Source organism: Bombina bombina, chromosome 6 (assembly GCF_027579735.1).
Source record: "Bombina bombina isolate aBomBom1 chromosome 6, aBomBom1.pri, whole genome shotgun sequence".
In the NCBI taxonomy this organism is placed as follows: Eukaryota; Metazoa; Chordata; class Amphibia; order Anura; family Bombinatoridae; genus Bombina; species Bombina bombina.
Window position 1 is genome coordinate 126,991,963 of NC_069504.1, and position 20,813 is coordinate 127,012,775.

Genomic DNA, 20,813 nt, shown 5'->3' on the forward strand with positions numbered 1-20,813 from the left:
TTATTTGATTGTTCTCTCTGGAATTTCTGGGATGGCCTTGTTTTCTTTTACTTCCTTTGAAGTTGTTTGCGGACTGTTGGATCTGGAATTTGTGTGCACTTTGTGGTGTTAGTGACGCCTAGCAGGTTTGGCGGGACCTTGTGTGTGTTTTGCTTTATTGTGTGGTTTTTTTTTTACTACTCTATACATCTACATCCTGGCCTTCGGGTCCGCATACCGGGAGAGATGGGACATACCACTCCGCTGCGTCGCTTTGGTTCTCCTTCAGGGGGCGGGGCCTTAGCTACTGCGGTTTTTGGGCCTTGGTCTTTTTGATACTCTCTGGGTGGTTTTTAAACTCCTAGGGTCTCTGGACCTCGTTTCATTCCGCTTTTCATGGATCCTCTTTGTGGAGCGTTTGTCGGTATGCGAGACTTCGAAAGTTCATGCCTGCATTCTCTGTGCTCCGGCAGCGGTGCTTGAGGTGGCTAACCTGTGACTTGCCACGTCGGGGGTCTGGTTTGCCTTTTTCGCTGTTGGTGGCTTCTTTTAGCTGGAACCCGGTTTTATTGGGGTCGCCTTGTTCGCTTCGGTTCTGGTTCTAGGTTTTTCCAGAATTTTCTCCACCTTCATAGGGTCGGGCGCCGATATGGGATCCTATTTTCTGGGTGTTGCAAAGTTTTGCTCTGTCGTGGGTTCTATCGCCTTGATCGGTTTGTGTTTTTTTTTTTTTTCTTTTTCGCGGACCTCTCAGGTTTTGCTAGGTTTCCTTTTTTTTTTTTTTTTTTTTTTTTTTTTTTCCCGGTTCCTTCCTTGCGTGATTGACCAGAATTTTGGTTGGGGTCCTTTTTTTTTCTTCTGGTCTCTTTGTGGATCTGGGATTGGGCTGGGGTTCCGGGTGGTGTTGGTATAGTTCTGTCTATGCTTGTCCCGGTTTTTTCCCGCTTGCGTTCGGGTTCTGTCTGTCCCCTTTGCCGCTTGGGGCCTTTGTTTTTCTGTGCGGATATGTGTTCTAGACTTCCTTTGGGAGTCCGTTCTGGTGCTCTAACCTTGTATCAGCAACCTGTGTAGTGCCTTAGTAGGGTCACTTTTGTCTTCAGGTCTTCCCCTCCGGTTTCTGCTGTGGGGCCATGAAATGCTACCTCGGGTAGTCTCTGCTCCTTTGGGGGCTGGCTCGTTCTGGGTTAGTTTTGACCCCTGTGTCGTGTTTGTGTCCGGGGGTATGTTCCTTTTTGTCCTGGTTTCAAGTTTGGAGATGCCCTTGGGAATGGACTTCTGGGTTCGGTGTTCCTCTGATGGTGGGACACTGCCCGTGTTCTGGTCGCACTCTTTCGAGGAGGCTGGAGGTGTTTCCTCCCTCTTGTTCCGGGGGAGGGGTGGGACTCTGTCCCTGGACTTTTCACTGTCATTGACAGATTGGTCTTTCCGTGTGTGTGGGCGGTCCTCGTTGCGGGGGACGTCACTGTTTATCTCAGGATCCTAAGCTGAGGTTATGGTCATCTTTTGACTTTTCAGCTGCCTCTGTTTCTTTCGTATACAACGGGTCCCTGTTGAGGTGCTCTCTGAGCTCTTGGGTGGGGGGGGGGAAATCTCTGAATTTTCCCTCCATGGAGGGGTGTTTTGTCTAGGAATTGTTTTTTGCTGGTTCCTTTTCTCTTGTTAGGTCTATCAAGTCCACGGATCATCCATTACTTGTGGGATATTCTCCTTCCCAACAGGAAGTTGCAAGAGGATCACCCACAGCAGAGCTGCTATATAGCTCCTCCCCTAACTGCCATACCAAGTCATTCTCTTGCAAGCTCTCAACATAGCTGGAGGTAGTAAGAGGAAAGTGGTAAAATATAGTTAGTTTTTTCTTCAATCAAAAGTTTGTTTTTAAATGGTACCGGAGTGTACTATTTTCTCAGGCAGCATTTAGAAGAAGAATCTGCCTGCGTTTTTCTATGATCTTAGCAGAAGTAACTAAGATCCACTGCTATTCTCACATATGTCTGAGGAGTGAGGTAACTTCAGAGGGAGAATGGCGTGCAGGGTATCCTGCAATAAGGTATGTGCAGTTAAGTTTTTCTAGGGATGGAATTTGCTAGAAAATGCTGCTGATACCGGATTAATGTAAGTTAAAGCCTAAATACAGTGATTTAATAGCGACTAGTATCAGGCTTGCTATCAGAGGTATATACTCTGATTAATGTGCAATATAAAACGTTTGCTGGCATGTTTAATCGTTTTTATATATGCTTTGGTGATAAAACTTATTGGGGCCTAGTTTTTTTCCACATGGCTGGCTTTATTTTTGCCTAGAAACAGTTTCCTGAGGCTTTCCACTGTTATAATATTAAAGTTACAGTTGGTGCAGTTAAAATGACAAACTGAAATTCAGCTTCCCTCAGCAGTCCCCTGCATGCTATAGGACATCTCTGAAGGGCTCAAAAGGCTTCAAAAGTAGGATCTGTGGCAGTTATGACTGTTTAAAAAACATATTTTTCGTTTTGTTAATCTGTTTTTTGTATTAAGGGGTTAATCATCCATTTGCAAGTGGGTGCAATGCTCTGCTAACTTGTTACATACACTGTAAAAATTTCGTTAGTTTAACTGCCTTTTTTCACTGTTATTTCAAATTTAAGCAAAATTTGTTTCTCTTAAAGGCACAGTAACGTTTTTTTATATTGCTTGTTAACTTGATTTAAAGTGTTTTCCAAGCTTGCTAGTCTCATTGCTAGTCTGTATAAACATGTCTGACATAGAGGAAACTCCTTGTTCATTATGTTTAAAAGCCATGGTGGAACCCCATAGGAGAATGTGTACTAAATGTATTGATTTCACTTTAAACAATAAAGATCAGCTGTTATCTTTAAAAGAATTATCACCAGAGGATTCTGACGAGGGGGAAGTTATGCCGACTAACTCTCCCCACGTGTCGGACACTTTGACTCCCGCTCAAGGGACTCAAGCTAAAATGGCGACAAGTACATCAAAGACGCCCATAGCGATTACTTTGCAGGACATGGCGGCAATCATGGATAATACCCTGTCAGCGGTATTAGCCAGACTGCCTGAATTCAGAGGAAAGCGCGATAGCTCTGGGGTTAGACGTAATACAGAGCGCACAGATGTTTTAAGGCCCATGTCTGATACTGCGTCACAATATGCAGAAGCTGAGGAAGAGCTTCAGTCTGTGGGTGACGTCTCTGACTCGGGGAAACCTGATTCAGATATGTCTACTTTTAAATTTAAGCTTGAGAACCTCCGGGTGTTGCTTGGAGAGGTTTTAGCTGCTCTGAATGACTGTGACACAATTGCAGTGCCAGAGAAATTATGTAGACTGGATAAATACTACGCGGTGCCGGTGTGTACTGACGTTTTTCCAATACCTAAAAGGTTTACAGAAATTATTACTAAGGAGTGGGACAGACCCGGTGTGTGTTTTCCCCCCCTCCTCCTATTTTTAGAGAAATGTTTCCAATAGACGCCACCACACGGGACTTATGGCAGACGGTCCCTAAGGTGGAGGGAGCGGTTTCTACTTTAGCAAAGCGTACCACTATACCTGTCGAGGACAGTTGTGCTTTTTCAGATCCAATGGATAAAAAATTAGGTTACCTTAAGAAAATGTTTATTCAACAAGGTTTTATCCTGCAGCCCCTTGCATGCATTGCTCCTGTCACTGCTGCTGCGGCATTCTGGTTTGAGTCTCTGGAAGAGGCCTTTCAGACAGCTACTCCATTGACTGAAATACTTGACAAGCTTAGAACACTTAAGCTAGCTAATTCTTTTGTTTCTGACGCCATTGTTCATTTGACTAAACTAACGGCTAAGAATTCTGGATTCGCCATCCAGGGGCGTAGGGCGCTATGGCTTAAATCTTGGTCAGCTGACGTGACTTCAAAGTCTAAATTACTTAACATTCCCTTCAAGGGGCAGACCCTATTCGGGCCTGGTTTGAAGGAAATTATTGCTGACATTACTGGAGGTAAGGGTCATACCCTTCCTCAGGACAGGGCCAAACAGTCTAATTTTCGTGCCTTTCGAAACTTCAAAGCAGGTGCAGCATCAACTTCCTCTGCTACAAAACAAGAGGGAACTTTTGCGCAATCCAAGCCGGCCTGGAAATCTAACCAGGCCTGGAGCAAAGGCAAGCAGGCCAGAAAGCCTGCTGCTGCCTCTAAGACAGCATGAAGGAACGGCCCCCTATCCGGCAACGGATCTAGTAGGGGGCAGACTTTCTCTCTTCGCCCAGGCGTGGGCAAGAGATGTTCAGGATCCCTGGGCGTTGGAGATCATATCTCAGGGATATCTTCTGGACTTCAAAGTTTGCCCCCCCCACAAGGGAGATTTCACCTTTCGAGATTATCTGTAAACCAGATAAAGAAAGAGGCATTCTTACGCTGTGTGCAAGACCTCCTAAAATAATGGGAGTGATCCATCCATTTCCACATATGGAACAAGGACAGGGATTTTATTCAAATCTGTTTGTGGTTCCCAAAAAAGAGGGAACCTTAAGACCAATTTTGGATCTAAAGATCTTAAACAAATTCCTCAGAGTTCCATCGTTCAAAATGGAAACTATTCGGACAATCCTACCTATGATCCAGGAGGGTCAGTACATGACCACAGTGGATTTGAAGGATGCTTACCTTCACATACCGATTCACAAAGATCATCATCGGTTCCTAAGGTTTGCCTTTCTAGACAGGCATTACCAGTTTGTGGCTCTTCCCTTCGGGTTAGCTACAGCCCCAAGAATTTTTACAAAGGTTCTGGGGTCTCTCTTGGCGGTCCTAAGACCACGGGGCATAGCAGTGGCCCCTTATCTAGACGACATCCTGATACAGGCGTCAAACTTCCAAATTGCCAAATCTCATACAGACATAGTGTTGGCATTTCTGAGGTCGCATGGGTGGAAAGTGAACGAGGGAAAGAGTTCTCTATCACCCCTCACAAGGGTTTCCTTCCTAGGAACTCTGATAGATTCTGTAGAAATGAAAATTTACCTGACTGAGTCCAGGTTATCAAAGCTTCTAAATTCCTGCCGTGTTCTTCACTACATTCCCCGCCCTTCGTTGGCTCAGTGCATGGAAGTGATCGGCTTAATGGTAGCGGCGATGGACATGGTGCCATTTGCGCGCCTACATCTCAGACCGCTGCAATTATGCATGCTCAGTCAGTGGAATGGGGATTACACAGATTTGTCCCCTCTGCTAAATCTGTATCAAGAGACCAGAGATTCTCTTCTCTGGTGGCTATCTTGGGTCCATCTGTCCAAAGGTATGACCTTTCGCAGGCCAGATTGGACAATTGTAACAACAGATGCCAGCCTTCTAGGTTGGGGTGCAGTCTGGAATTCCCTGAAGGCTCAGGGATCGTGGACTCAGGAGGAGAAACTCCTCCCAATAAATATTCTGGAGTTAAGAGCAATATTCAATGCTCTTCTAGCTTGGCCTCAGTTAGCAACCCTGAGGTTCATCAGATTTCAGTTGGACAACATCACGACTGTGGCTTACATCAACCATCAAGGGGGGACCAGGAGCTCCCTAGCGATGTTGGATGTCTCCAAGATAATTCGCTGGGCAGAGACTCACTCTTGCCATCTATCAGCTATCCATATCCCAGGTGTAGAGAACTGGGAGGCGGATTTTCTAAGTCGTCAGACTTTTCATCCGGGGGAGTGGGAACTCCATCCGGAGGTGTTTGCTCAATTGGTTCATCGTTGGGGCACACCAGAATTGGATCTCATGGCGTCTCGCCAGAACGCCAAGCTTCCTTGTTACGGATCCAGGTCCAGGGACCCAGAAGCGACGCTGATAGATGCTCTAGCAGCACCGTGGTTCTTCAACCTGGCTTATGTGTTTTCACCGTTTCCTCTGCTCCCTCGACTGATTGCCAAAATCAAACAGGAGAGAGCATCGGTGATCTTGATTGCGCCTGCGTGGCCACGCAGGACCTGGTATGCAGACCTGGTGAACATGTCATCCTTTCCACCTTGGCCTCTGAGACATGACCTTCTACTACAAGGTCCTTTCAATCATCCAAATCTAATTTCTCTGAGACTGACTGACTGGAGATTGAACGCTTGATTTTATCAAGGCGTGGCTTCTCCGAGTCAGTCATTGATACCTTAATACAGGCACGAAAACCTGTAACCAGGAAAATCTACCATAAGATATGGCGCAAATATCTTCATTGGTGTTAATCCAAGAATTACTCATGGAGTAAGGTTAGGATTCCTAGGATATTGTCCTTTCTCCAAGAGGGTTTGGATAAAGGATTATCAGCTAGTTCTTTAAAGGGACAGATTTCTGCTCTGTCTATCCTTTTGCACAAGCGTCTGGCAGAGGTTCCAGACGTCCAGGCATTTTGTCAGGCTTTGGTTAGAATTAAGCCTGTGTTTAAACCTGTTGCTCCTCCATGGAGCTTAAACTTGGTTCTTAAGGTTCTTCAAGGAGTTCCGTTTGAACCCCTTCATTCCATTGATATCAAACTTTTATCTTGAAAAGTCTTTTTTTTTTTTTTTTTGGTAGCTTTTTCCTCGGCTCGTAGAGTCTCCGAGTTATCTGCCTTACAATGTGATTCTCCTTATCTGATTTTTCATACGGATAAGGTAGTCCTGCGTACAAAACCTGGGTTTTTTCCTAAGGTAGTTTCCAACAAGAATATCAATCAAGAGATTGTTGTTCCATCATTGTGTCCTAATCCTTCTTCAAAGAAGGAACGTCTTTACATAATTTGGACGTAGTCCGTACTTTAAAGTTTTACTTACAAGTGACTAAAGATTTTCGTCAAACATCTTCCCTGTTTGTTGTTTACTCTGGACAGAGGAGAGGTCAAAAGGCTTCGGCAACCTTTCTTTTTGGCTTCGGAGCGTAATACGCTTAGCCTATGAGACTGCTGGACAGCAGCCCCTGAAAGGATTCCAGCTCATTCTACTAGAGCTGTGGCTTCCAGCTGGGCCTTTAAAAATGAGGCTTCTGTTGAACAGATTTGCAAAGCGGCGACTTGGTCTTCGCTTCATACCTTTTCAAAATTTTACAAATTTGATACGTTTGCTTCTTCGGAGGCTATTTTTGGGAGAAAGGTTCTACAGGCAGTGGTCCCTTCCGTTTAAGTACCTGCCTTGTCCCTCCCTTCATCAGTGTACTTTAGCTTTGGTATTGGTATCCCACAAGTAATGGATGATCCGTGGACTGGATACACCTAACAAGAGAAAACATAATTTATGCTTACCTGATAAATTTATTTCTCTTGTGGTGTATCCAGTCCACGGCCCGCCCTGTCCTTTTAAGGCAGGTCTAAATTTTAAACTACAGTCACCACTGCACCCTATGGTTTCTCCTTTCTCGGCTTGTTTCGGTCGAATGACTGGATATGGCAGTTAGGGGAGGAGCTATATAGCAGCTCTGCTGTGGGTGATCCTCTTGCAACTTCCTGTTGGGAAGGAGAATATCCCACAAGTAATGGATGATCCGTGGACTGGATACACCACAAGAGAAATAAATTTATCAGGTAAGCATAAATTATGTTTTCTCCCGAGCTGCGGTGTTCTCGTAGGGAGGCGCCTCAGTCTCTCTTTAGGTTTAATGTGAACTCCTTTGTTTCCTCCAGCTGGGGAACTGGACTAAGGAGTTTTCCCTTTCTCTGTGGCCACACTATAGCGTGCTACTTAGTAGTCTCTGTGGTTTTCTGTTTTTCTAGCTACTTTTGTTCTTTCGGTCTTCAAATTGGTCGCGTTTGACTGATGATGTTCTTTTCTTTTTCTGGCATTTAGTGAGACTTTCCGGAGTGTCCCAAGCTAGTTTGTTCTGTCTTTTGGAAGACGGGGTTCTGATTCGTTATCCCTTAACCTTCTTCCTTTGGGGAGTTGTTGGTCAGGGATCCCATACACACAGGGGCGTGTGTATGGGATCTGCTGCCTTTTGGGAGATAGTGCGCTTCGAGTCCTGGTGGCTCGGTGATGTTGCATGGGGTTTTTACCCAGGCTTGGGCTGTCATTTGTGTCCTTGGGTCCTTTTTTTTTTCTTGATTTTTTGCTCCCTGCTTTTGCATAAAGCAGGATTTTTTTTTTATTTATGGGATGTGGTTCAGTCCTGGTGCCCTCAGTTTGGGCCGCCTCTTACCCTCCCGTTCTTGGCATTAAGTCTCCTCTTTGGCTTGGGTATAATTTTTCCACGAGCAATCAATGCGGCTGTGGACTCTTTCCCATTAGGAAGACAAACATAAATTATGCTTACCTGATAATTTCATTTTCTTTTGTGGGAAAGAGTCCACAGCCCCCGCACGTTTTTTGAGGCGTTTTTCGTATATAGTCTTCTGGCACACTTTCACCTTGATATTTCTTCTACTAGACCTTGTTCCTCTGAAGAATGACTGGGGGATAGGGGAAGTGGGAGGAGTATTTAAGCCTTTGGCTGGTGTGTCTTTGCCTCCTCCTGGGGGCCAGGTTCTTATTTCCCCACAAGTAATGAATGCGGCTGTAGACACTCCCACGGAAGAAAATTAAATGATCAGGTAAGCATAATTTATGGGTGTTTTTTTTGTTTTTTGTTTTTGGTTCTCCCCCCCCCCCCCCATGTTTTAATTAAAAAAAAAAAAAAAAAAAGTTTTAATGTAAAATCTGATTTTTAACTTGATATAATTGTGTGCAATAAAACATGTAAATAATTTTAAAGGGATACTAAACCCATTTCTCCAACATTGGTGTGTCCGGTCCACGGCGTCATCCATTACTTGTGGGATATTCTCCTCCCCTACAGGGAAAGGCAAGGAGAGCACACAGCAGAGCTGTCCATATAGCTCCCCCTCTAGCTCCGCCCCCCAGTCATTCTCCTTGCCGCTCTGAACAAGTAGCATCTCCTCGGGGATGGTGAGGAGTTTGTGGTGTTAGTTGTAGTTTTTTATATCTTCTATCAAGAGTTTATTTTAAAATAGTGCTGGCTTGTACTATTTACTCTACAACAGAAAAGTGATGAAGATTTCTGTTAAGAGGAATATGATTTTAGCACAAGTAACTAGAATCCATTGCTGTTACCACGCAGGACTGTTGAAACTAGAGAACTTCATTTGGGGGTAACAGTTTGCAGATTCATCTGCTTCAGATATGACTAGTCTCCTTCTAACAACACAGGCTAATGCTAGATGACAGTCATTTTTTCCCCTTAGGGAAAATGGTAAGCCATTTTTCTTTCACCTCAGCAAAAAAGATAACAGGCTTCCCCTTTTTTATTTTTATGCTGGTAGACACTGTTAGGGGCAAAATCGATTGGTTTTTATTACAATATCATGGCATATGAACTGTTTTATAAGCTCATATACACTTGGGAACGTTTTTTTATTGATCTGGCATGTTTTAGACACCTAAATCTAGTCAGGAAGGCCCCTTCACTCTCTCATTTTGGTGCTTCAGCTGTGCAGTTGATTTCAAGGCAGTGCATGCAGTTTTCATGTGAGAGGGTCCTGTGACTCAGAAAGTGACTCCAGAAGGCTTATTTCTGTGGATGGTGACCCCTAAGGAAGGTAAAAAGCTGCAACAAGGCTGTAGCAGGGATTGTGGTGTATAAAAACGGTTAAATCCAACAATTAGCTCTGGTTTGCTTGTTTTAAGAGCTAGAGTCTCCATATTTGCTGTGCAATACTTTCTAAGCATTAAGACACTGGGGTCCAAATTTCATAAAAATCGGATATTGCCTTCATAGTTTTTTGAACATTCAGAAATAAAGTGTGTAATTTTATTATTTAAAGAGACAGTAACGTTTTTGTTTAAAATCGTTTTTATTGCATTGTTTGCCTGCCTAAATCTGTTTAACATGTCTATGCCATCAGATAACCTATGTTCTGTGTGTGTAGAGACAAATGTGTTCCCCCTTTGAGTGTTTGTGATAATTGTGCCATAGCGTCCAAACAAAATAAGGACAGCTCTGTTACATTTCATAATGTTGCCCAAGATAATTTATCTAATGAAGGTAGTGAGGATAATTCTACATCCTCTCCTTCTGTGTCTACACCAGCTTTGCCCGCGCAGGCGACACCTAGCGCGCCAGTGCTTATTTCTATGCAACAATTAACAGCAGTAGTGGATAATTCTATAGCAAATCTTTTATCCAAACTGCCAGCATTTCAGAGAAAGCGTGATTGTTCAGTTTTAAATACAGATAAATAAAGGATGAACAATCAGACGATGACGATGCCTTATCTATTTTACCCTCACATCAATCGGAATTGGCTGTGAGGGAAGGGCTGTCTGAGGGTGAAATTTCAGACTCAGGAAAAATTTCTCAACAGGCAGAACCTGATATAGTAACATTTAAATTTAAGCTAGAACATCTCCGCGCTTTGCTTAAGGAGGTATTAGCTACTCTGGATGACTGTGATTCTGTAGTAGTACCAGAGAAGTTGTGCAAATTGGACAAATTTTTAGAGGTCCCAGTGCACGAAGACGCTTTTCCAATACCCAAGAGGGTAGCGAGCATAGTGGATAAGGAGTGGGAGAAGCCAGGTGTACCCTTTGCCCCACCTCCTATATTTAAGAAAATGTTTCCCATAGTAGACCCTAGAAGGGACGCATGGCAGACGGTCCCGAAGGTTGAGGGAGCTGTTTCAACACTAGCGAAGCGCACAACTATTCCTATAGAGGACAGCTGCGCTTTCAAAGATCCTATGGATAAAAATTGGAAGGATTGCTTAAAAAGATTTTTGTTCAACAAGGGTTCATCCTTCAACCAGCTACGTGTGTTATTACTGTCACTTCAGCGGCGTCCTTTTGGTTCGAGGAACTAGAAAGGTCGCTCCAGAAAGACTTCCTATGAAGAAGTCATGGACAGAATTCACGCATTAAAGTTAGCTAATTCCTTTATATTGGATGCCGCTTTTCAAATAACGAAATTGGCGGCGAAAAACTCAGGTTTTGCTATAGTAGCGCGGAGGGCGCTTTGGCTAAAATCCTGGTCGGCAGATGTGTCGTCCAAGACTAAGTTACTTAATATTCCTTTCAAGGGTAAGACCCTTTTTGGGCCGAAATTGAAGGAAATTATTTCAGACATCACTGGGGGTAAGGGCCATGCCCTCCCACAGGATAGGCCTTTTAAGGCTAAGAACAAGTCTAATTTTTGTTCCTTTCACAATTTCAGGAACGGACCGGCTAATAACTCCACTGCCGCTAGACAAGAAGGTAACGCGGCCCAGCCCAAACCCGCTTGGAAGCCCATGCAAGGCTGGAACAAGGGTAAACAGACCAAGAAACCTGCTGCTGCTACCAAGACAGCATGAAGGGGTAGCCCCCGATCCGGGACCGGATCTGGTAGGGGGCAGACTATCTCTCTTCGCTCAGGCTTGGGCAAGAGATGTTCCGGATCCCTGGGTACTAGAAATGGTCTCCAAGGGATACCTGCTAGAGTTCAAGGGACTTCCTCCAAAGGGAAGATTCCACCTGTCTCACTTATCTTCAGACCAGATAAAGAAACAGGCATTCTTACATTGTGTAAGAGACCTATCAAAGATGGGAGTGATAAACCCAGTCCCCTCCGGGGAACAAGGTCTAGGTTTTTACTCAAACCTGTTTGTGGTTCCCAAAAAAGAGGGAACTTTCAGGCCAATCCTGGATTTAAAGATATTAAACAATTTCCTCAGAGTTCCATCCTTCACGTGGCTCTTCCATTCGGTTTAGCCACCGCTCCCAGAATTTTCTCAAAGGTGCTAGGGTCCCTTCTAGCGGTCCTACGGCCGAGGGGCATCGCTGTAGCACCTTATCTAGACGACATCCTAATCCAAGCGTCGTCTCTTTCCAAAGCGAGGGCCCACACAGACATTGTGTTGGCTTTTCTCAGATCTCACGGGTGGAAGGTGAACATAGAAAAGAGTTCACTGTCACTGTCCACAAGGGTTCCGTTTCTGGGAACAATAATAGATTCTATGGAAATAAAGATCTTCCTGACAGAAGTCAGAAAGTTAAAGCTTCTAAACGCTTGTCGAGTTCTTCATTCTATTCCTCAACCCTCCATAGCTCGGTGCATGGAAGTAATAGGACTAATGGTCGCAGCAATGGACGTGGTTCCTTTTGCTCGAATTCATCTAAGACTATTACAGCTGTGCATGCTCAATCAGTGGAATGTGGACTATACAGACTTGTCTCCCCAAATTCAAGTAGACCAGGTAACCAGGGACTCACTTCTCTGGTGGTTGACCCAAGATCACCTGTCTCAGGGAATGAGTTTCCGCAGACCGGAGTGGGTCATTGTCACGACCGACGCCAGCCTCTTGGGGTGGGGCGCGGTCTGGGACTCCCTGAAAGCTCAGGGCCTATGGTCTCGGGAAGAGTCGCTTCTCCCGATAAACATTTTGGAACTAAGAGCAATATTCAATGCGCTCCTGGCTTGACCTCAGCTAGCGAAAGCCAGGTTCATAAGATTTCAGTCGGACAACATAACGACTGTTGCGTACATCAATCATCAGGGGGGAACAAAGAGTTCCCTAGCGATGAAGGAAGTAACCAAGATCATCCAATGGGCAGAGAATCACTCCTGCCATCTATCTGCTATTCACATCCCAGGAGTAGACAACTGGGAGGCGGACTATTTGAGTCGTCAGACTTTCCATCTGGGGGAGTGGGAACTCCACCCGGAGGTCTTTGCTCAGTTAACCCAATTATGGGGCATTCCAGACATGGATCTAATGGCGTCCCGTCAGAACTTCAAGATTCCTTGTTACGGGTCCAGATCCAGGGATCCCAAGGCGATTCTAGTGGATGCATTAGTGGCGCCTTGGTCGTTCAACCTAGCGTATGTGTTTCCACCGTTTCCTCTCCTTCCCAGGCTCATAGCCAGGATCAAACAGGAAAAGGCCTCAGTGATTGATAGCTCCTGCGTGGCCACGCAGGACTTGGTATGCAGACCTGGTGAATGTCATCGGCTCCACCATGGAAGCTACCTTTGAGACAGGATCTTCTAGTACAAGGTCCATTCGAACATCCAAATCTAGTTTCTCTGCAGCTGACTGCTTGGAAATTGAACGCTTGATTTTATCCAAACGTGGGTTTTCGAATTCTGTGATAGATACTCTGGTCCAAGCCAGAAAACCTGTGACTAGAATGATTTACCATAAAATATGGCGTAAATATATCTGTTGGTGTGAATCCAAGGGATTCTCCTGGAGTAAAATAAAAATTCCAAGGATTCTCTCCTTTCTCCAAGAAGGTTTGGATAAAGGGTTGTCCGCTAGTTCTCTAAAGGGACAGATTTCTGCTTTATCTGTCTTGTTACATAAACGACTGGCAGCTGTGCCAGATGTACAAGCTTTTGTTCAGGCTTTGGTTAGAATCAAGCCTGTTTACAGAACCATGACTCCTCCTTGGAGTCTAAATTTAATTCTTTCAGTTCTTCAAGGGGTTCCGTTTGAACCTTTACATTCCATAAATATTAAGTTATTATCTTGGAAAGTACTGTTTTTGGGTGCTATTTCTTCTGCTAGAAGAGTTTCTGAATTATCTGCTTTGCAGTGTAATCCACCCTATCTGGTTTTCCATTCAGATAAGGTTGTTTTGCGTACTGAGCCTGGTTTTCTTCCAAAAGTTGTTTCCAACAAGAATATTAACCAGGAAATAGTTGTTCCTTCTCTGTGTCCGAAACCAGTTTCAAAGAAGGAACGTTTATTACACAATTTAGATGTTGTTCGTGCTTTAAAGTTCTATTTAGAAGCAACAAAAGATTTTAGACAAACCTCATCTTTGTTTGTCGTTTAATCTGGTAAGAGGAGAGATCAAAAAGCTACTGCTACCTCTCTCTCTTTCTGGCTAAAAAGCATTATCCGATTGGCCTATGAGACTGCCGGACGACAGCCTCCTGACCGAATCACAGCTCACTCTACTAGGGCTGTGGCTTCCACATGGGCCTACAAGAACGAGGCTTCTGTTGATCAGATATGTAAGGCAGCGACTTGGTATTCTCTGCACACTTTTGCCAAATTCTACAAATTTGATACTTATGCTTCTTCGGAGGCTATTTTTGGGAGAAAGGTTTTGCAAGCCGTGGTGCCTTCCATTTAGGTGACCTGATTTGCTCCCTCCCTTCATCCGTGTCCTAAAGCTTTGGTATTGGTTCCCACAAGTAATGGATGACGCCGTGGACCGGACACACCAATGTTGGAGAAAACAGAATTTATGCTTACCTGATAAATTACTTTCTCCAACGGTGTGTCCGGCCCGCCCTGGTTTTCCTAATCAGGTTGAAATTTTTTTTGTCTTTATACACTACAGTCACCACGGCACCCTATAGTTTCTCCTTTTTCTCCTAACCGTCGGTCGAATGACTGGGGGGGGAGCTATATGGAGAGCTCTGCTGTGTGCTCTCCTTGCCTTTCCCTGTAGGGGAGGAGAATATCCCACAAGTAATGGATGACGCCGTGGACCGGACACAACGTTGGAGAAAGTAATTTATCAGGTAAGCATAAATTCTGTTTTTTTTTTTCTTCAATGATTCCGATAGAATATGTAATTTTTAGCAACTTTCTTATTTACTCCTATTAAATTTTCTTCGTTCTACTGCCATCCTTTTTTTTTTTTTTTTTTTAAAGCAGGAATGCTACACTTAGGAGCCGGCCCATTTTGGTTTAGCACCTGGGTAGCGCTTGCTGATTGGTGGATAAATGTAGCCACCAATAGGCAATCACTATCCAGGGTGCTGAACTTAAAATGGGCCTGCTCCAAAGCTGTACATTGCTGCTTTTCAAATAAAGATAGCAAGAGAACAAAAATTGATAATAGGAGTACATTTAGAAAGTTGCTTGAAATTGCATGCTCTGTTTGAATCATGAAAGAAATAAAGTTGTTTATGATCCCTTTAAGGGACATATTGCTAAAAAAAAAAAGGTCGTTGTACCTAATATGCCCAGATTAACACCACTTAAATATGTACATTGCTGATTATTAGGGCCATGCATGCATCCTGCTACTATGTAATGGATTTTTTTTCTTTTATGATTCAGATGGAGCAAACAATTGTAAACAAGTTTGCAATTTACTTCATTCTCTTGATATTCTTTTTGAAAATCATATATTGGTAGGCTTGCTTCACCTGATGCACTCAGTAGTACGTTGCCACTCCAACAAAGGATACAAAATTGTATAATCTGTCTGAATAATGAAAGAAAGAGAAAATGTGACTTTGTAAAGTGCTTTGACTGCTGAGTCTGTACATAAAACACCCTATGTAACAATATGCTAAATTGTCAAGAGCAGTATCAAAAAAATATTTGTTTTTTTAAAGGACTATACAGATGAGATTTGATGTCTCGTATAAAAATGACACAATCACATTGTAGAATCCCTTTGAACCTTTAGATTTTGAATCTCATACCTGATGCTTTTGACAATGCATGTGGTTTTGTACAAATGAAAAGCAGTAATCCATGTTTTTAACTTGTTCTTTATTCCTAGTGCACATGATGATGATGAAGTATTTATTGGGCCTATTAGACATAAGGAAAGGTGTGTGAGTGTTGCCATAAAAAGTCCAGAGTCAGAAGAAAATTCACCACCTGGAATCAAGGACCCAGTAACATGGAGTCCTCTTAGTGGAGATAAGTTTGTTGAGATCTTTAAAGAAGCCCATCTGTTAGCCCTGCAACTGGAATGTTTTTCATCTGATGGACAAAAGAAAGAACCACTAGCAACAGAGAAAAATGAAACTGTAGAGAAGTTTGTTCAGGAGTCAAAATCCAAGCTAAATATCCTTGACAATGTTAATGACTGCGTTAAAACCCCCGTTGCCCTTAAGCGTGAAACTTATTGTGTGCAGGATAGCCCTTTCAATCAGCTGCCACCTTCAATTCAGCAACGATTTGCTGCGCCTTGCATGGGTGATGAAAAGAAGTCTGATATGGAAAGTCCAAAGCGCACAGGCCCCATGCCCAAATGTGCCAAACAGCTTGCAGTTTCACCACTTGCACAAAAGACTAAAACATCTCAGTTGAAAAATACTGGAGCACGTGGAAATGCAGAAAAGCCAACAGGAAGCCGACTGCAGGCTTTGAAGGTACCTGGAGCACAAGCTAAAAATAATCGATTGACAGTGGAAAAGGTATGTTAACTGCCTATATAATTTGTTCTATAGAAGTTCCAGGGTCAGCAATACCACTATTTATGAAATAAGCTTGTACAAAACATTGAAATAATTGCACAATATTTGTTTTAGTACATAACCAAGTCATCGTTAAGTACATAAAGTTTAAAGTGAAGGTCAAATTTCATGTGAAAGTGCCTGGTTTTTAAAAAAAACTATTAAAAACAGGGACACGTTCATTCATGAAAATTGACATGGCACCGTATTTTAAAAATACTTACCTTGTTCTTCTGCAACGCCGGATCGCTGTTCTGAAATGATGCCCCGTCTGCTTCTTCCTGGTTTACTTACCCAGCAATGACTAAAACGGCTTCCTCCAATCACGGCGTTGCCTCAGGCAATGATTACCCCGGGGGGGGGGGGGGGGGCGGGGGAGAAGCCCTGGTTGGAGGATGCCGGAATCGTCATTGCTGATGTATGAAGAGGCTTGTGACGGGCTGGTGAAGCACTGGAGCGGCTACAATAAGAAAAGGTAAGTATTTTAGACGTCTGAAATGTCAATTTTTATGAAAGTGCCCCTGTTTTTTTTTTTTTTTTTTTTTTTTTTTTTTTTTTTTTTTTTTTAAACCTGGCACTTTCACATGAAAATTGACCTTCACTTTAAACTATAATAAATATAACCTAAATATAACTACTGAACTGGTCAATATCGAGGTAAGCATATCTCATAGAGACAAAGATATGAGGAAAGTGCCTTTTAGAGGGTACCCAAGTACTTTTCCTTATCTGGGGAAAAAAAAGGGAAATGGTTGACGTTAGGAGAGATTCTGGAAATAAGTAGTGGTAAGAAGGAAGGAAAGACTATGGATGTGAGACCCCGTGTGAGGTATGAAGTGTCTAGTCTGTGTGGCCCTATCTGCAGCTTGGTGTGGGGATTATAGGTTTGTGGATAGCTTCCTGACAAAGTTGGGATTTGTGGTTGCATACTGGATTCCCAATTAAACTTGATATCGTAATACGTGTTCAGATTACCGTTTTGAAAATATCTATATTCCTCTAATTTAGTGTGGTCCATGTATTCCCTCCAAGAGTGCTGTTACTCCTATCTTATCATAGTGCCACATTTTATATATTGGCTATATTTATAGAACGTATAGTCATATTTCTCTTGTAAGATGTATCGAGTCCACGGATTCATCCTTACTTGTGGGATATTCTCCTCCCTTTCAGGAAGTGGCAAAGAGAGCACCCACAGCAGAGCTGCCTATATAGCTCCCCCTTAGCTCCACCCCCAGTCATTCTCTTTGTCTACTCTAAGTAACTAGGAAGTGCAGAGCGAGTGTGGTGACAAAAGGTTAGTTTTTTATTTCTCAAGCAAAAGTTTATTTTAAATGGTGCCGGTGTGTACTATTTACTCTTTGGCAGAAAAAGAGATGAAGATTTCTGCAAGGAGGTTTATGATCTTAGCACTTTGTAACTAAGATCCACTGCTGTTATCACAAGGGCTGAAGAGTACAGGAAAACTTCAGTTGGGGGAACGGTTTGCATGCTAAGCTGCATATGAGGTATGTTCAGTCCATGTTTTTCTAGACAGACTGTGTTTATTCTAGAAAGGGCTGGCAATATCCCCATGGGGAAAGGGTAAGCTAGGAATTTCAGCTTGCTTGAAGGGCTCATTTGTTACTGGTGACACTGTTAAAAAAAAAAAAAAAAAAAAGTGTTTCTCCAACATTGGTGTGTCCGGTCCACGGCGTCATCCTTACTTGTGGGATATTCTCTTCCCCAATAGGAAATGGCAAAGAGTCCCAGCAAAGCTGGTCACATGATCCCTCCTAGGCTCCGCCCACCCTAGTCATTCTCTTTGCCGTTGCACAGGCAACATCTCCACGGAGATGGTTAAGAGTTTTTTTGGTGTTTAAATGTAGTTTTATTCTTCTATCAAGTGTTTGTTAAAATAGTGCTGGTATGTACTATTTACTCTGAAACAGAAAAGGATGAAGATTTCTGTTTGTAAGAGGAAGATGATTTTAGCAGACAGTAACTAAAATCGATTGCTGTTTCCACACAGGACTGTTGAGATGAAGTAACTTCAGTTGGGGGAAACAGTTAGCAGTCTTTTCTGCTTAAGGTATGACTAGCCATATTTCTAACAAGACCATGTAATGCTGGAAGGCTGTCATTTCCCCTCATGGGGACCGGTAAGCCATTTTCTTAGTTAAACATAAAAGAATAAAGGGCTTAAAAACTGGTAGACATTTTTCTGGGCTAAAACAATTGCTTTACTAGGCATATTATGCAGATTCTAACTAATTATTGGTATTATAATCTTGGGGAACGTTTAGAAAAACGGCAGGCACTGTGTTGGACACCTTTTTTCAGATGGGGGCCTTTCTAGTTATAGACAGAGCCTCATTCTGTGACTGTATAGGGGTTAAATGTAAAAACGGCTCCGGTTCCGTTAATTTAAGGGTTAAAGCTCTGAAATTTGGTGTGCAATACTTTTAATGCTTTAAGACACTGTGGTGAAATTTTGGTGAATTTTGAACAATTCCTTCATACTTTTTCACATATTCTGTAATAAAGTGTTTTCAGTTTGAAATTTAAAGTGACAGTAACGGTTTTATTTTAAAACTTTTTTTGTGCTTTGTTGACAAGTTTAAGCCTGTTTAACATGTCTGCACCATCAGATAAGCTATGTTCTATATGTATGAAAGCCAATGTGTCTCCCCATTTAAATTTATGTGATAATTGTGCCATAGTGTCCAAACAAAGTAAGGACAGTAATGCAACAGATAATGATATTGCCCAAGATGATTCCTCAAATGAGGGGAGTAAACATACTACATCATCCCCTACTGTGTCTACACCAGTTATGCCCACACAGGAGGCCCCTAGTACATCTAGTGCGCCAATACTTATTACCATGCAACAATTAACGGCTGTAATGGATAACTCCATAGCAAATCTTTTATCCAAAATGCCTACTTATCAGAGAAAGCGCGATTGCTCTGTTTTAAACACTGAAGAGCAAGAGGACGCTGATGATAACTGTTCTGACATACCCTCACACCAATCTCAAGGGGCCATGAGGGAGGTTTTGTCTGATGGAGAAATTTCAGATTCAGGAAAAATTTCTCATCAAGCTGAACCTGATGTTGTGACATTTAAATTTTAAATTAGAACATCTCCACGCACTGCTTAAGGAGGTGTTATCTACTCTGGATGATTGTGACAATTTGGTCATTCCAGAGAAATTATGTAAGATGGACAAGTTCCTAGAGGTTCCGGTGCCCCCCAACGCTTTTCCTATACCCAAGCGGGTGGCGGACATAGTAAATAAAGAGTGGGAAAGGCCTGGCATACCTTTTTGTTCCCCCCCCTATATTTAAGAAATTATTTCCTATAGTCGACCCCAGAAAGGACTTATGGCAGACAGTCCCCAAGGTCGAGGGGGCGGTTTCTACTCTAAACAAACGCACTACTATTCCTATCGAAGATAGTTGTGCTTTCAAAGATCCTATGGATAAGAAATTAGAGGGTTTGCTTAAAAAGATTTTTGTACAGCAAGGTTACCTTCTACAACCAATTTCATGCATTGTTCCTGTCACTACGGCAGCGTGTTTCTGGTTCGAGGAACTAGAAAATCGCTCAGTAAAGAATCTTCGTATGAGGAGGTTATGGACAGAGTTCAAGCACTTAAATTGGCTAACTCTTTTGTTTTAGATGCCGCTTTGCAATTAGCTAGATTAGCGGCGAAAAATTCAGGGTTTGCTGTCGTGGCGCGCAGAGTGCTTTGGCTAAAGTCTTGGTCAGCGGATGTGTCTTCCAAGACAAAATTGCTTAACATTCCTTTCAAAGGTAAAACATTATTTGGACCTGATTTGAAAGAGATTATTTCAGACATCACTGGGGGAAAGGGCCACGCCCTCCCACAGGATAGGTCTTTTAAGGCTAATAATAAGCCTAATTTTCGTCCCTTTCGCAGAAACGGACCAGTCTCTAATTCTGTATCCTCTAAGCAAGAGGGTAATACTTCACAACCCAAACCAGCCTGGAAACCAATGCAAGGCTGGAACAAGGGTAAGCAGGCCAAGAAGCCTACCACTGCTACTAAAACAGCATGAAGGGATAGCCCCCGATCCGGGACCGGATCTAGTGGGGGGCAGACTTTCTCTCTTTGCTCAGGCTTGGGCAAGAGATGTTCAGGATCCTTGGGCGCTAGAAATAGTTTCTCAAGGTTATCTCCTGGAATTCAAGGAACTACCCCCAAGGGGAAGGTTCCACAGGTCTCAATTATCTTCAAACCAAATAAAGAGACAGGCATTCTTACATTGTGTAGAAGACCTGTTAAAGATGGGAGTGATACATCCAGTTCCAATAAGAGAACAAGGAATGGGATTTTATTCCAATCTGTTCATAGTTCCCAAAAAAGAGGGAACATTCAGACCAATTTTGGATCTAAAGATCCTAAACAAATTTCTCAGGGTACCATCGTTCAAAATGGAAACTATTCGAACGATCCTACCTACTATCCAGGAAAATCAATTTATGACTACCGTGGATTTAAAGGATGCGTACCTACATATTCCTATCCACAAGGAACATCATCAGTTCCTAAGGTTCGCTTTTCTGGACAAGCATTACCAGTTTGTGGCACTTCCATTTGGATTAGCCACTGCTCCAAGGATTTTCACAAAGGTACTAGGGTCCCTTCTAGCGGTTCTAAGACCAAGGGGCATTGCAGTAGTACCTTACTTGGACGACATCCTGATTCAAGCGTCGTCCCTGTCAAAA

General features: G+C 43.1%; 1 protein-coding gene across 1 annotated transcript in view; it reads left to right on the plus strand.

Annotated features, from left to right (window-relative positions):
* GTSE1 (G2 and S-phase expressed 1) overlaps window positions 1-20,813 on the plus strand; it is a 160,353-nt gene that overhangs the window by 39,177 nt on the left and 100,363 nt on the right. Inside the window, exon 4 of the mRNA XM_053716605.1 lies at window positions 15,395-16,037. Coding sequence (XP_053572580.1) covers window positions 15,395-16,037 — 643 coding nt within the window. The remainder of the gene's footprint in view (window positions 1-15,394; window positions 16,038-20,813) is intronic.